The 14651-nt window shown below is 56.7% G+C and overlaps 7 protein-coding genes across 7 annotated transcripts; 4 read left to right on the plus strand and 3 right to left on the minus strand.

Moving 5' to 3' along the window:
* Nucleotides 1-358: 358 nt before the first annotated feature.
* On the minus strand, nt 359-2846 carry BKA78DRAFT_252896 (beta-glucosidase-like protein; the record flags this gene model as incomplete). The annotated part of the gene is made up of 4 exons (XM_066884771.1): nt 359-2089; nt 2142-2302; nt 2351-2570; nt 2625-2846. 4 exons carry the CDS (start codon nt 2844-2846, stop codon nt 359-361), a joined length of 2334 nt encoding a protein of 777 aa, XP_066743822.1.
* Nucleotides 2847-4297: 1451 nt separating this feature from the next.
* Nucleotides 4298-5546, plus strand: BKA78DRAFT_332149 (V0 complex, c/d subunit of ATPase; the record flags this gene model as incomplete). Its single annotated transcript, XM_066889951.1, has 4 exons — nt 4298-4329; nt 4383-4471; nt 4521-5410; nt 5463-5546. The coding sequence occupies 4 exons, from the start codon at nt 4298-4300 to the stop codon at nt 5544-5546; spliced, it is 1095 nt and encodes a 364-aa protein (XP_066743823.1).
* A 211-nt stretch (nt 5547-5757) lies between these two features.
* BKA78DRAFT_157501 (ubiquitin-related domain-containing protein) lies at nt 5758-6911 on the minus strand. The gene is made up of 2 exons (XM_066883044.1): nt 6097-6911; nt 5758-6043 (listed from the first exon to the last, which is right to left on the minus strand). Exons 1-2 carry the CDS (start codon nt 6725-6727, stop codon nt 5883-5885), a joined length of 792 nt encoding a protein of 263 aa, XP_066743824.1. The 5' UTR covers nt 6728-6911; the 3' UTR covers nt 5758-5882.
* A 37-nt stretch (nt 6912-6948) lies between these two features.
* On the plus strand, nt 6949-8045 carry BKA78DRAFT_157516 (phosphatidylinositol N-acetylglucosaminyltransferase). Its single transcript, XM_066883045.1, has 2 exons — nt 6949-7483; nt 7530-8045. The coding sequence occupies exons 1-2, from the start codon at nt 7078-7080 to the stop codon at nt 7808-7810; spliced, it is 687 nt and encodes a 228-aa protein (XP_066743825.1). The 5' UTR covers nt 6949-7077; the 3' UTR covers nt 7811-8045.
* Nucleotides 8046-8698: 653 nt separating this feature from the next.
* Nucleotides 8699-10504, plus strand: BKA78DRAFT_332150 (pseudouridine synthase; the record flags this gene model as incomplete). The annotated part of the gene is made up of 2 exons (XM_066889952.1): nt 8699-10287; nt 10336-10504. The coding sequence occupies 2 exons, from the start codon at nt 8699-8701 to the stop codon at nt 10502-10504; spliced, it is 1758 nt and encodes a 585-aa protein (XP_066743826.1).
* BKA78DRAFT_157595 (uncharacterized protein) lies at nt 10483-11544 on the plus strand. Its single transcript, XM_066883047.1, has one exon. The coding sequence runs from the start codon at nt 10675-10677 to the stop codon at nt 11152-11154; it is 480 nt and encodes a 159-aa protein (XP_066743827.1). The 5' UTR covers nt 10483-10674; the 3' UTR covers nt 11155-11544.
* On the minus strand, nt 11419-11898 carry BKA78DRAFT_353976 (uncharacterized protein; the record flags this gene model as incomplete). The annotated part of the gene is made up of 3 exons (XM_066891646.1): nt 11419-11565; nt 11622-11669; nt 11752-11898. 3 exons carry the CDS (start codon nt 11896-11898, stop codon nt 11419-11421), a joined length of 342 nt encoding a protein of 113 aa, XP_066743828.1.
* Between the last annotated feature and the right edge of the window lie 2753 nt (nt 11899-14651).

The following is a 14651-nucleotide window of genomic DNA, read 5'->3' on the forward strand; positions in this document are numbered from 1 at the left end:
CTAGCAGCCCCGACTGGAACAATCAGTAGACATCTGTAAACATATCTTGTTGATCTTAGGCCTGTTAATATTGGGGACGAGCCAGGGCGTCGAAAGCAGTCATCCTGTCTGGCCAGTACGGAACGGGAGTTACTAACTCCCATTGGATGTAGGTTCAAAGGCGGGGACGAGGAGCATCCACAGCTAGGCGGACAGACAAGGACGCCAGTCGAACAATTGCTTTTCGTTGATTGTCTTGCTTATCGTAGTAACTCATCATTACCCTCGTAACAATCCACTCCTCCCCGCCATTATTTTCACATCCCCGATTCCACCCAGCAGGACTGGGCATCGCCGCCAGAAAGCACACTCAACCCTCTCAGCTGACGACAATCTCGCCCTCGAGCCTCAGATCGCGGCTACTGGCGCCGACCCACAGCTTGTACGAGCCCTTCTGCAGCTCCCATTCCTGCGCGACGACGTTCCAAACGCTGAGGTCGCGGCGGCGCAGCTCGAAGACGGCCGTGGCTGACTCGCCCGGCGCCAGGGGCCCCACCTTGTCGAATCCGCGCAGCTGGCGCAGCGGCGCCGTCGGGATGCTGATGTAGAGCTGGGCCACCTCGGCGCCGGATGCGCCCGTGGTGCCGTTGTTGGTGACTGTGGCCGTGACGTTCCAAAGCGTGTCCCAGAGCTGAGGGTGGCCGCCCTGGACGAGGGCGATGGAGGTGTCGGGGAAGGCGGCGAGGCTGCTGGAGTTGGAGGCGTCGGCGAGGGCCTCGACGTTCAGGTCTGCGTACGAGAAGGTGGTGTAGCTGAGACCAAAGCCGAACTCAAAGCGCGGGGTGACGTTAAGCTTGCTGTCAAAGGCGCGGTAGTCGATGTAGAGGCCCTCGTCAAAGTCGGACTGCGGGAACCAGTCGTCCGAGATGGTGGGGTTGAGCAGGCTGCCGTAGTCGGCCTCCTGCTTGGCGACCGTGTAGTGCAGCTTGCCGGAAGGAGTCACGTCGCCGTAGAGCAGGTCGACGAGCGAGTGGCCGGATTCCTGGCCGGGCGTGCCGGCGAAGACGACGGCCGTGACGTTGGGGTTGTCGATCCAGGCGTCGACGAGGCGCACGCCGGCGCTGTGGACCACGACGACCGTGTTGGAGCAGTTGGTCGCCACGTTGTTGACGAGGTTGTCGGAGAAGGTGTCAACCAGCGACGGGCGGTCGAACGACTCGGACGCGTAGGCGTTGATGAAGACGAGGCAGACCTGGGACGTGGCCGAGACGTGCGGGTTCTCGGACCAAAAGTTCCACCGCACTATGCCGCCGTCTTCAATCACGCGGTCCTGGATGGCCTTGAACGGAGAGATGACGTACGGCGGGATGTTGCCGCCGCTGCCTCCTCCCGTAATCAGTGTTCCGTTGAAAGTGTTCCACAGGTGGTTGACCTCGTAGCCACCGCCGTATCTGGCGACATTCTCCCAGGGCTGCGCCATGATGTCGGCGTCGTAGCCGTAGATGCTGACAAACTGAGGGCTCTTCAGGGGCAGAGTGTTGTCGACATTCTTGACGAGAACGGTGCCCGCGGCACCGATTTCGCGGATGATCTTCTTGTGGTCTCCTTGGACGTTGACAATGGGGTGCTCGACCGTGTCGGAGTAGACACCGACCTCGGGATAATCTTCTTGTTCAAGGTAGTAGTAGGCAGCAAGCGTGCGGGTGACCATGTCATCCAGGCGGTCGATGGCGACGGAGCCGTTGTTGACTGCCTGGGTCAGATTCGCGCCCCAGTATCCGCCGTCAGGCATGACCACGTCGAGGCCAGCATTGGCAGAAGCGATGCCAGTGTGCTGGGCCTCCCAGTCGCTCACAATGAAGCCCTCGAAGTGCATCTCGGTCTTGAGGATGCCGTTGAGGAGCTTCGAGTTCTGGCAAGCATACGAGTTGTTGGCCCTCTGGTAGGAGCACATGACGCAGGCAGCACCAGCCTTCAACGCGTCGTAAAAGGGCCAAGCATACAGCTCGTGGATCGTCCTATCGTCCACATTTGACGATATGGCTTCTCCAATGGGGTCATAGGTCTGGTTGGGTCTGCGGCGGAATTCTTGCTCGTTGAGGAGGAAGTGCTATCAACTTGGTCAGTTGGACGCTCGCTATCTTGGAGATGTCGATAAATACCTTGGCCGTCGCAATCACTCCACTGCTTTGCATGCCATCGGTGACGTGATACATGCCCGCTCCTGCGAGATACGGGTCCGAGCTCAGACCTTCCCAATTGCGGCCAGCTCTGGCGATACGGCCAAGGGGCCCAGCAACAGGACCGAGGGCGACATTGATGCCTGCAATCATGTCAGAGATGAGTGTGGGGAGCCATCATAGATTCTAACCCTTGTCGTGGTACTCCTTTCCAATTGCTTTTCCATATGCTAGGAACAAGTCCTTGTCCCAAGTTGCGGCCAAGTGGGACTGAGATGGAAAGGCAGAGACAAAGTCGCTGCCGCGAATGCCATCAGGAGCGTCAGCAAAGCAGATTGGCTCAATACCAAGGCGTGTAACGGCGCCAGTGTTGCCAACGCATTGTCCAGTGTAGCCACGAGTAATGTTGACCTGATAGACATGTCAACATGAATGAATGCCAAAGAATGGTACAAGTAGCATTACCTTCTCCTCGAGTTCCAACTGCGCGAGAATGTCACGAGCTTTGGCGTAGGCGGCGGCCCATTTGGGAGAAGAGCTACCGTTGGTCTGAGGGGTAGGGTAGACTGGTGGACTTTGCCCGTAGTAGGGAAGCTCTGAAGGGTGGTTCAACCATGTGTAGTTGTGGGCATATGCTGGAGCACCAGCAGCCAGGATAGAGGCCAAACAAAGCGAAACGGACCTCATGATGCAGTCAAACGGCGCCACTCCTCAGAATTCGCACAAGGCATTGGGCAGCCTTTTTAAACACTGGAGTTGTCTGCCGGAGTAATCCTTTGCGATGTAATCCCGATGCCTTCTTGGCAGCAGCTCATTCCACAATCCACATCTCGTCTTGAGCGCCCTGGACTACCACGATGGGAAAAGGACCGAAGTACCTGCATGACCTCCTGGCCATGGCGAGGTCATCTCGTTTTCAACGCATCCAAGGATCCTGTGCGTTGCGGTCCTCATGGCGGAAGTTTGAGATGAATCTGCAAACAAGTCCGAGTACCTTTGCAGCGGAAGAGGTGTTTGAGTCTTTCAAAGACTGACCCGGTAGTCAACCGCGTAGAAGCTGTCGAAGTACATCACCGGCTCGGATCAGCAACACCGTGCCGGGGCACAGGCGGAGAGCCAAGCGGTAATATCCGCGTGACGATTCAAGCCGGTTCCTGAGCCGCTGCCGGTCGGCCTGATATCCGACCCGGACCACAACTCGAAGACCACACAGCATGACGGTAGGCAATGGGGGATCTTGCTGATCAGGTGGATTCGCATCTGCTCAACTGAATCAGGGAGAGCATCAAAACGCATCAGAAACTTTGTAGCAGACACCACGCCAGACGCACACAGGGCCTTACATCCAGAAGAAAAGTCCAGTGAACCACCATTTCCATTACCTACTCCGCACCCCAACTTCCACCCCACTCTCTGTTGCGGGGCTGGCACGGGCCGTTTGGAGCCAGAGCTCAGTGGTGTCGAATGGCCGCACTTTTGCCGTGTCGCGTCTCCATTTTGATGGAGGCATTTGCTGCGCCGCGTCACTTGAGATGGACTGACTTGAAAGCGAAAGCGACAAGGCTTTGCGAGAAGCTTATGTTGACTCTCGCCCGGCGTGGGGTTGCAAAACCGAGTCTTCTTTGGGCCGGGCCGAATCTCAGAGGCTTGATATAAGCTTTATGTTATGCTTGCCTTGACCTCTTTGAGACTTGGTTGCGACCTTTTCGGTGTAAAAAGTTCCGTCAAATTGCTGGGAGGATCAATGGCTGCGCTTCGTTCTCGGACACTTGACGTCTTGGAAGGTTTGGAGGCATAGTGTCATAAAGAGTGAGAGAAGCAATCGATGGATATGAGAGCTTTTCGAAGGGGAACTTGCGCTCAGCGCGCGAGGAGAAGAAGGGCCATGACTTCATCGTTAGCAATTGGCCCTCCGCGAAAGCATCGGCCCAGACCCAGTAAAAACACCCAAGTCGAGTTGTAAGCAGCAAGTGGAATGGAGTTGTGGAGTGCTGGACAACGCGGCCAAGACCCTTGCGCGGAGTCGGCAGAACTTTAATCCCCCGGAGCTTGAGCTGCCCGCGGTCATGCCCGATGCTGACGACACTCCAACTGGCCGTTGTCGTCGAACGCGATTCCCTGCCACTCGATCAGCAAAAATGGAGGGTCTCTTCTACAATGTTCAGAACGGGTAATTCACTCCTTGACGCAAGCTCTGGGGCCTCTTTGCTGATTGCATGACAGCTACATCGAGGGCATCGTGCGCGGTTACCGCAATGCCCTTCTGACGGGCCAGAACTACGGAAACCTGACGCAGTGCGAGACCATCGATGGTAGGCGCATCCATTCATCATGGCTCGGGATACGGCTAACAACCCCCAGATGTGAAGCTCCAGCTCTCTCCCGCCTACGGCGACTTCCTCTCCGCGCTCCCTCCCAACCCGTCGACCTCCGCCCTGGCCAACAAAGCTACCGAGAAGCTGGTGTCCGAGTTCCGCTACCTGCAATCCAACGCCACTGGCTCGCTCGCCAAATTCATGGAATACCTGACCTACGGATACATGATCGATAACGTGGCCCTGCTCATTACCGGCACCCTGCACGAGCGCGACACCAGGGAGCTTCTCGAGAGATGTCATCCCCTCGGCTGGTTCGAGACGATGCCCGTGCTGTGCGTCGCCACCAACATCGAGGAGCTGTACAACTCGGTCCTTATCGAAACGCCCTTGGCGCCGTACTTCAAGGGCTCGCTCAGCCACCAAGACCTCGACGAGTTGAACATTGAGATTGTCCGCAACACTCTCTACAAGAACTACTTGGAGGACTTTCACAACTGGGTCAACACGGATTCTGAGATGGCGGGTAGCCCTACCGCCGAGGTCATGACCGAAGTCCTGGAGTTTGAGGCCGACAGGAGAGCCATCAACATCACCCTCAACTCGTTTGGCACCGACTTGTCCAAGGGGGAGAGGAAGAAGCTGTACCCCAGCTTTGGACGGCTGTACCCCGAGGGTTCTCTAATGCTGTCTCGCGCCGATGACGTCGAGGGCGTTAGAATCGCAGTCGAGGGCATCTCGGACTACAAGAACTTCTTCGACCAGACGGGTCTCGGCGGTGGATCCGGTATTGGGAACATGGCGGGTGGCAGCGGTGGCGAGGGCAGGAGTTTGGAGGACATGTTTTACGAAAAGGAGATGCAAATTTCGAAGCTGGCCTTTACCAGGCAATTCACACACTCGGTGGTGTACGCCTGGGTGAAGCTCAAGGAGCAGGTAAGCTCACATAAACCCGGATTGGAACCACGAATGACTGACCTTTGTACAGGAAATCCGCAACATCACTTGGATATCCGAGTGCATCGCGCAGAACCAGAAGGAGAGGATTGGAAACTACATAAGTGTCTTCTAGTTCTCGAAAGCTGGTTGGCGTGGAGTGCAGGCGGTCTTCTTGAATATCCTGTAGCATGCTTTTCAGGGCGTTTGGGCTTGGTGTAAATATACGTTTCTTGTCACGACTTCAAAACTACTCGGAGCTCTACTTGAATCCCAACGGGCGAGCTTGGTATGACTTTGGACGTGTCGAGCATTGAATCGTCTTGCAATGCTTGCGACTCAATGTTCTCTCGAATTCTGCCTCGACCTTTTTGAGCCTTCTTCATGTTCCCCATCCATAGTCGTCTGTTCGGGGTATCAAGCTTGATTGTAATCTCAGCATCATGCCAATCGAACGTGAGGAAATTTTTGCTCAATCGCCAGTGTCAAGTTCCAGGTCCAACTGGACACCATTGCTCACACCATAGTCTTCGAGTGATAGCTGATCCTTGAACGGCCTCTCGCCCTGCCTCTTCAGCATGATTTCATGCGGCTGACGGCCGATTCTGGCCGCGACTTGTGCTTTGAACAACTCTGCAACGCTTGTTAGTAAACCTCTTCAATAAATAGGGAGTCTATTGGCTTACTGATGGGATCACTCGCCAGGCAGGGTATCTGCGCCTTGGTACCCAGCCGATCATTCACGGTGACGATGATCATGGGCTCCGTCGTAGGGGCAATCTTCTGCTCCACCTTCTTCTTCTCCTTCTTGCCGCCCGCTCCCGCCGGTCTGTCTGGCGCACTCGCCATCCCAAACTTTGACGCCACGTCGAGCGCCTCGTCCTTCTCGCGCTCGCGCCGGTCCTCGCGTCGCCGTTCGCGGTGCCCGGGACTGCGCTCCCGCGGCCTGTAGCGGTCTCTCTCGCCATCCCTATCCCTCCTGTCCCTGTCACCACCGCGCGGGCTCCTCGAGCGCCGCCGCAACTCGCCGTCGCCTCTGTCTCTGTCTCGTCTGTCTCGTGCGTCGTAGCGGTCGCGGTCGCGGTCGTCGCGCCGCGGCGGCGAGCGGTTGGAACGGTAGCCGCGCTGCAGACGGTCGCTGCCGGCTTCACGCTCGCGCTCCTCTTCAAAGACGGCACGGGATGGCTTTTCTTTCCAGCGGAAACCTCCTCCGCCGCCGCCGCCTGTTTTGCGCGGGCGCTCTCGACGCGGTGGTGAGCGCGAGCCGCTGCGGGATCGGTTGCGGCGTGCGTCGGGAGGCGGAGAGTCTGATGGCATGGCGATCGAGTTTGAGGAGGGTTATGGCCGGTTGTGGGTTTGTGGCAGGAGCTGTAGCTTGTTGACGGCGCGTTGTCAGTTGTCAGTATCAGGTTTGGGTTGGTTTGGGCGGAAGAAGCTGGGACCAGGATGGCGTCGTCCGAAGGGACAGGGATCTGCTAGCGCGCCGGGAATGTGCCGATAGGGCTGACCCTTCGCGTCGCCAGCTCCTCGCAACTCGCGGCTCGACTCTGCCTTCTACATCTCCAACGCAACTTGCTATGCAGTTTGCGCATGGATTTGTGGCGCACAATATTTGAGCGCATGGCCTCTGGTCTTCCAGCCTTGCACCCCCAGCCCAATCGTCAACCATGGACCATCCCACCGACATGCTGGGCATCCTCTACAGCCCCGTCCTCCGTCTGATGCGCCTCTTCACGCGCACCACGCCGCCCGCTCTGCACGTTGCGCGTCCCACGTCCACAACCGTCGCCTTCACCGTCATGACGCGCCCGCCGGCCATCACGCTGTCGCAGAAGCTCCAGCTGTATTTCTGGTACCTGCTGAGAACATGCCTCGGCGTGTTCATTTTGAGTCTACTCTGGGCCAAAGGCCGCATGTGCTATCCCCTTCCGCTGGAGGACGGCCTCGAACAATTACTGTGGGAAAGTAGGGTTGGATGGGGCTTGAGGAGTGCGGTAAAAGCCGTAGACGTGAGGCTGCTTGTTGCGTTTGGTGTGTTGGGGCTGTGGGCTGTCGTGAGAAGAGGCTACACCGGTACGTTGCAGTATTGCACCTGTGGTAGCAGGCTAACGGTACCCAGAGGAGTCCTTGCTTGTCCTGAGTGGTCTGGGGATCCAAACGTCCTCGTCATCGCCGACATACCTCTCCACTGCTACGACTCGCTTCATCCCTACAGCCTCCATTCAAGACATTTTTATCCATGAGGCATTCAAAGGCTTCGAGGTGAAATTCTACCTGACCTTTGTCGTCGAAGGAGAGGAAGATGCCGTCGTTGTCTTCCCAAAGCTGCTGCCTTCCAGAGTAATTCTCGAGGAGGTGTGGCGGGGCGCCAAAGCTTGTCTTTATGAGCCAAAATCATGAGCTTCGTGGGAGCATCTGATGAATGTTTTCCAACCGGAGCCTGGCGCGGTCGCCTCAATCCGGACGAAGTTCCACAAATCGCCCCAAAGCGCAAACCGCAAAGCTCGATCCCCATCGAATCCTGACAAGGAGCATGGCCTTGAGATTCTCTTCCTGAAGGTCTCTGTACCGGGATTTCAGCTTTGACCGACTGCAAGTGCAGGACAGACTTTCGAGCCATTCATGGAATCAGTCAGCTTTCGGTGGCATTCCTCAACTCCGTGCTTCATCATGGTAATCGTCGAACGCCGAAAGGCGTCCCGAACAGTTATCAGTGGCTTGGGATAGCCTGTTGCTACTTCGCCCAGGGGTAGGATGGTCAGCGAGTCAAAGTAGGAGTGAGATGAACAGTATGGATATTGGAACGCGTAGCAGTCGGATGGAAGTGATTGCTGGTTTCACTCGATGCATGTAGCACATCCATAACTCCCATGTCAAGCTGCTACAGGTGCGCAAGAGACCGACAGGGGATTTCTGCTAAAGCTTCATCTTTGACAGGCTTTGTGATCAAGGCAAGAATAATTGTTCTCCATAAATATATAATCCAGTATGCACCCTCATATCCTCCCTCAATTAAAACGTTCAAGCACAGCCACATAGGCAGTGTGGCTGCCGGAACTGCGCCACCCGAAGTGTTTCCGTCGCGTCATCGCATTCTCGACACTTTTTTCTTGACCAACTTGACCCTCGTTGAGCATGAAGCGCGTTCTACCGCGCCTCGTCCACTCATTCTCTGGTCCCACCCAGCATCGCTCGGTCAAAACCTTCAGCAATCGCAAAAGGCGCATCATAGCCGCAACGAAATCCCGCATCGCCGACGAAGTCCGCAAAAGCGAAGCCCTTCAAGCCATGGAGACGAAATCCTGGACCGACCAAGAATTCCTCTCGCGCCGAGACGAGATTGAGCAGCGCCTGGCTCGGGTCTCGGAGCTGGAGCAAAAGCTTGCGCAGAAGAATGCAACGTACAGCGCCGCCGATTCGCCAAACGTTGTCGCCGCGGCGGCTGCCACGGCTCCCTCTGTCGCGCCTCTGAATCCTCAGGTCCTCCAGAAGAAACCGAAGCCTCCGCCGAAGCCGTTTGACCCCTCCAGATATTCCACCCGCCTGATTGCGATCAAGTTCGCTTACTTGGGCGGAAACTACTACGGCTTTGAACACCATGCGAACTCGGCCAAGCCGTTGCCGACCATTGAGGAGGAAATGTGGAAGGCCTTGAAGAAGACTAGGCTGATATTTCCGACACCCAAAGAGGGAGTGAGTGATGGTGACGTCAATTGGGATGGCTGCGACTACTCAAAGTGCGGCAGGACGGATAGAGGCGTGTCGGCGTTTGGACAGGTAATTGCCATTAGGGTGAGGAGTAGCCAGCCCAAGCCAAAGCCGAAACAACCCAATGTTGAAGATGGACAAGGGGTGGATACAGCTGGGGAGGGCGTCGAAGAGGAAGAACCTTCCTTCGACGATATCCGCGATGAGCTCCCGTACACGCGCATGCTGAACAGCGTGCTTCCCCCGGATATTCGCGTCCTCGCGTGGTGTCCCAACCCAGGCGCCAACTTCTCCGCACGATTCAACTGCAAAGAGCGGCGCTACAAGTACTTCTTCACCAATCCCGCGTTCGGTCCCATGTTTGGATCCGCCGGTGTCTTTGACGGCTCCAATGGGCGCAAAATGCGTGAAGGATGGTTGGACATTGAAGCCATGAAGGAGGCGGCCAGTTATCTGGTTGGCTCGCACGACTTCAGGAACTTGTGCAAGGTTGATCCTGCAAAACAGATCACAAACTTCACTCGCCGCATATTCCACGCGTCAATTGAGAAGTGGACTCCGGGCTCTGGTCTTGCCAAGTACACAAACAGTCCCGCTCTCCAACCATCAGGCCTGAGCGACGACGAGCGCGAAGAAGTTACGGGACTTTCAAACGATTCTGTTGACGCAAATGGGCCTGGGGTCTTTGTCTTCAACGTCCATGGATCCGCGTTTCTCTGGCACCAGGTCCGACATTTGATTGCCGTGCTTTTCCTCGTCGGCCAAGGCCTCGAGAAACCAACGATAGTCAAGGAGCTTCTGGACGTGGAGACGAACCCTACCAAGCCCAAGTACGAGATGGCGGCCGACGCGCCTCTTGTGCTCTGGGACTGCTTGTTCCCGAATCTAGAGGAAGGGAAGGAGTCGGATCACGCGGAGGAGAGCAGGCCTGACAGCCTGAATTGGATCTACGTCGGCGACGACAGGATAGCGACTCCGAACGGGAGCAAAAACGCGTCGGGCCTCGGCGAAAAATTTGGCAAGAAGGGCGTCATTGAAGACCTCTGGCAGGTCTGGCACAGTCGACGGATCGACGAGGTGCTCGCCGGGAGCCTTTTGGATCTCATTGCTTCTCAGGGGCCTCAGCCCCCGGCAGAGAGTCTAGATGAGGCCCCTGCGAAGCTGACGAGGTGAGTTGAGCATTTGATGGACCATGTCCTATTACTGACATGTCACAGGAGCGACAGGGTGTACGACGGCAGCGATGGGGCCAGGCTGGTCGGAAAATATGTGCCTGTCATGAAGAAGGAGCGCATGGAACCCGTAGAGGTCATCAATTCCCGGTATCTGGCCCGCAAGGGACTGAATCCCAAAGACGTCTCGAAGGACAACGAAGCAGATGAGTAGACGACAAGTCAAAAGCGCTCAGTCGTCTCTTTGTTCCGATCATCGAACCTCGTGTCTCGGCTCACGCGTGCGAGGCCTTTGTCTCCGCCATCTGCAGGGACTCAGACAAAGAACATGAGACTGGTTCAGAGTGCTTCTGGAATCCTGAGCCTTTAGTCTCGACAATTTATATGGTCGCTGCTCTCAAATCAACTTTTTACACGCCTCTTTCCACCTCGACGAACAACATGGCGCGCTCCGACACCACAGACGCAATCCCCAGCGGCACGCCGACGCCGTACTCACACCCCACCACACCGCACCCGTCCCGCGGGCAGTCGGACTCGCCATGGCCAGCGCCAGCATCGAAGCCGTCCCCGTCGACCCGGATACCGTCGCTCTCGCAGCCTTTGAACGAGTACATGCCACGGCCGCAGCCTCCGCGTCCTGGCTCTTCGACGAGTGGACCACCATCACAGGAGCCAGAGTCCTCTCCGTCTGATCAATCTGAAAGTGGTGCGGTGCGCACGGCGGCGGCGCTGGCCAACCTGCTGCGCTTGGACGAGACGCTCCGAGATGCGGAGGCGTATCTGAGGGCGCGGGACGAGTTCTTTGGCGCTTGGCCGTCGTCGGCTGGGAAGCGTGTCGAGATCCAGGAGAAAGCTGACTGATGTAGTCATTGGAGTTGTTGGTACATACAGAACAGCAACGTAGATAATGGCACAGCAGGTTGTTGTTGTAGCATTGAGCTGGAGACAATTTGATCTATCAAAGAACAGAGTAGGGATATCATGACGTGTGAAAATGAGGCTCGAAACAAGAAGACCACACTCCTGCGTTTGGCAGTTGGACTGACCAACAGCCAAAAACAGCGAACCCGCAGTTGATAACTCCTCGCTAACCCAAGATCAACGACGACGTCGTCGACGCTTTTGTTATTTCTCCACCATGTCCGGCTTGCGGCCGCGCGGACTGACGGGGATGGGCTTGTTGACAAACGGCTCCCCCTCGTCCTCGCTGGTCCGTTGGGCATGGCGTTCCTCGTACTCTTTGGATGCGATTTTGATGTCTTCGATCTGGGCCTGGTAGAGATGGGTTAGGGGGAGGCTTTGGGAACCGGATTTGCTGGGACGAATACTTTTGTCAATGAAGGACCGCTGGTGGTGACGAGGAATCCATCGCGGCCCTGGACAGGCGGGTAGTGTTAGCTGGGCAGGAGGATGGAGCATCATGCAGCAAGTTGAGCAATAATTGATGTGGTCTCTCACTTGGTGGGTAAAGGGTCGGACGATGGCGTCGGGTCCGCAGTGGTAGCGGATCTCGCTCTGGATGACGGCGCGCGAGATGCCATAGCCGGGGACAAAGTAGTTGTTTAGGGCAGTGGACGTGGTAGTGGTGGTGGTCATTCCGGGCATGTTGTTCGCGTATAGTCTTGAGGGTAGAGGGACGACGACGACTGGACGACGACCCCAATCAGGGCCACAGACATTTTATACGGACGACGACCATGATGCAGATGATGATTCCTGAATGGCCTGAGAGGTGCATAGCATGGCATCGCATCGCTCGCGGCATCCCACCTGAGGTTTGGGCTCTCTCGCCTCACTGCTTTCGCCTCGTCGACGGCCCAACGCCCAGGCAGGCAGCTCCATGTCGGGCACCACCACGCACCTCAGCTACTGGGCTCCACCTGTATCACTCACCCACTGGCTGGTCGACTACTACGGACGCTGTGCTGGCAACCCGCCCGGCCTCGCTCCACGCTCCACAGCCATGTCGCCAATCGCCACCGCCAATCTCCACCGCGCCGGCCCGCTCGCTCTCGTTGTACACTCAGTCTTCCTCTCTCCACCTCAGCCAGCCCATCTCATCGACCCATCGCCTCCGACGATCCTGCGTCTGCCTCTGCACGATTGATGCCACGGTCTTTGTGTTTGCCCGTCGCTGCTCGTTGGCTCTGCGAATCGGTGCGCGCGCAGGCTGCGAGTAATTCTCGGCTGGGGTGCGCTGCAGTCGAAGGCGTCTAGACATTATTTGAAGTTGGATCTCTCTGTTCCTTTCTGAAAAGACGTACGGACACGCCCGCCCTGGCCTGGCGGCAGACTGGGTTCATGGGCACAGAGACGTCTCCATGGATATCCTTCCCGCCCAACCCCCCATGCTGACTGACTGACGGACGGAACGCTGTCGTACGGCTCTCAGCGCGCGCGCGCACCGCAGCACTGCAACAAGAGGAACGAAAGCCGGATTGCCTCCAGGATCTCGCTTCACGTCTCGACAAGATCCAGTCTACATGTCACAAAGGAGCGTCGTCCAGCCTCACGGATCGTCGAAGCAGACGACGACGAGCCATGACTCGCAGTCGCGGCCACGCCATCATTCTGTCCATGGCCATCCTCCGGACGAGACAGACCGCACAGTAGTTGATCGTCCATGTCCGCTTTGATCCATGGTCTGGTACAACAAAAGACGCTGTCCAAACTCAATGCAAGGCCACCTCAGCAGGCTGCTCGCTCCCAAGTCGTCTGGCCGTGACCGACCAACAATCAACGACGAAGCCATGCAAGCCTGACGCCGACTCGCATATCCGCCGGACCGCACCAGGAGGGCAGGTTCGTTGTTCAAACGATTGGACATTGTACTCCATCCATTGGAAGCGAAATGGCCGGTCAGCACCTCGGCCAAATACCTGCTTCTCTTTCGCCGCTTGCTTGCTCCTGTCGCCTTATTTCTGGGGGCGGCGGACGCGGAGGCGTCAGGCTGCGCTCACTCACTACTGCGCTACAACCACCGTCGTACCACTGGGGGACAACTCATCCTCTTTCTTGATGGATGGGGGCGCGTTGAGAAATCGTCAGGTCAAGTTGAAATTGCCTACCTGCCTGCCTGCCTGCAGCCGAGCTCTCGTCGGCCCATCATCCATCGCAACGGCTACCATCAGTCTGCCCTCCTCGTATTTACACAGATGCCACTTCTCCGCCCTGCAAACATCCACGTTTCTCTCCGCTGGCCGCATATTCCACGAAGAAGCCGCTGCCTACGCATTGCACACAGCAGCTCTTCGCATGGAGCCATGGGGCTTGGCAACAGAGGGGAGGAGGGGTGGGCGGAATCGCCTCAATAGTTGTTCTTCCTTGGTCCTCTATTGGCTACGCTCAATAATGCAGCCAGTAATGCCGCCGTTCGTCGACAGAGCAGAAAACAGGTATGAGGGAGAGTGCTGCATGTGCCGGAAGATTTAAACTTTGCGACTGCAGCAACCCGCCCTGCCTTGCCCTGCCTTGCCTTGCCCTGTCCTATCCTATCCCTCCCCTGACCCGTCCTATCCTATCCTATTCTGTCCTCCCCGCTGCTGCCAAACTACGTAGCTAGATGTGGATGGGTAGGCACGCGGGCTGATAAAAAAGTGGCAGCTCTCTTAGTGAACCTACACTTAATTTCAACCACCACACAACATAGATTTTTAGGTGAAAAAGTAGATTCGAGTCCTTGATCCTAAACTCCTATATACCTTTTTTAATTCCTAAAATTTGCGTGGGAGTTAAAGGAAAAAAGGCTAGGGGGGAACATTGAGTACATAAGCGGGACTGCCACTTTATTTTCAGCCCGCGTGGTAGGTACATAGCTAGCTAGCGCTCGCACACGCGCTCGGCGAAACCAGGCGGAGAGACGACTACCTACCTTGCCTGCCTGCCTGCCCGCGGTCGACGACTACCTTACTAAAGAGGGCCTTGCAGCGCTGTATAGTACAGTGCGGTGCAGCGGAGGCGGGCAACCAGCGCAGCCCTAGCGCTAGCTGCTTCGTGAAGAACTCGTGTAGTTCAATGTATGTATGTGTGCGTATGTACGTGTGCGCTGTCTGTCGGTCTGTCTATCTGTCCTCTGTCCATCTGCTCCGCCAGCTAGCTCTCCTTCTTCTTCATCATCACTGTTCTGTGCTGACACTTCAGTCTGCTCAGACATGGTACCGTACTTTGGACAAAGCCCTCTGTGTCCATCTCTCTCGCCCCCTTTTTAGCATGTATAACATTTCGCTGCTGGCCGGCCGGCCGGCTGGCTAGCTGAGTGGCTGGCTAAACAGTGCTCCATCCAAAAATATGGGTCCCGTCTTTTATCGTCCTCGGTGTGATGTGTCTGTCGACTCAACAACAATGTCGCGTCGTTCGTC

Source organism: Phyllosticta capitalensis, assembly GCF_038381095.1.
Source record: "Phyllosticta capitalensis strain CBS 128856 chromosome Unknown BKA78scaffold_6, whole genome shotgun sequence".
Taxonomy (NCBI): domain Eukaryota; kingdom Fungi; phylum Ascomycota; class Dothideomycetes; order Botryosphaeriales; family Phyllostictaceae; genus Phyllosticta; species Phyllosticta capitalensis.

Excerpts from the sequence above, each read along its gene's own strand:
- BKA78DRAFT_157516 (XM_066883045.1), top strand. The coding sequence starts at position 7,078 with ATGGACCATCCCACCGACATGCTGGGCATCCTCTACAGCCCCGTCCTC. Across the intron at positions 7,484-7,529 it reads CGTGAGAAGAGGCTACACCG|AGGAGTCCTTGCTTGTCCTG; the intron begins GTACGTTGCAGT and ends AACGGTACCCAG.
- BKA78DRAFT_157595 (XM_066883047.1), top strand. The coding sequence starts at position 10,675 with ATGGTCGCTGCTCTCAAATCAACTTTTTACACGCCTCTTTCCACCTCG.
- BKA78DRAFT_157501 (XM_066883044.1), bottom strand. The coding sequence starts at position 6,727 with ATGCCATCAGACTCTCCGCCTCCCGACGCACGCCGCAACCGATCCCGC. Across the intron at positions 6,044-6,096 it reads CCTGGCGAGTGATCCCATCA|AGTTGTTCAAAGCACAAGTC; the intron begins GTAAGCCAATAG and ends CAAGCGTTGCAG.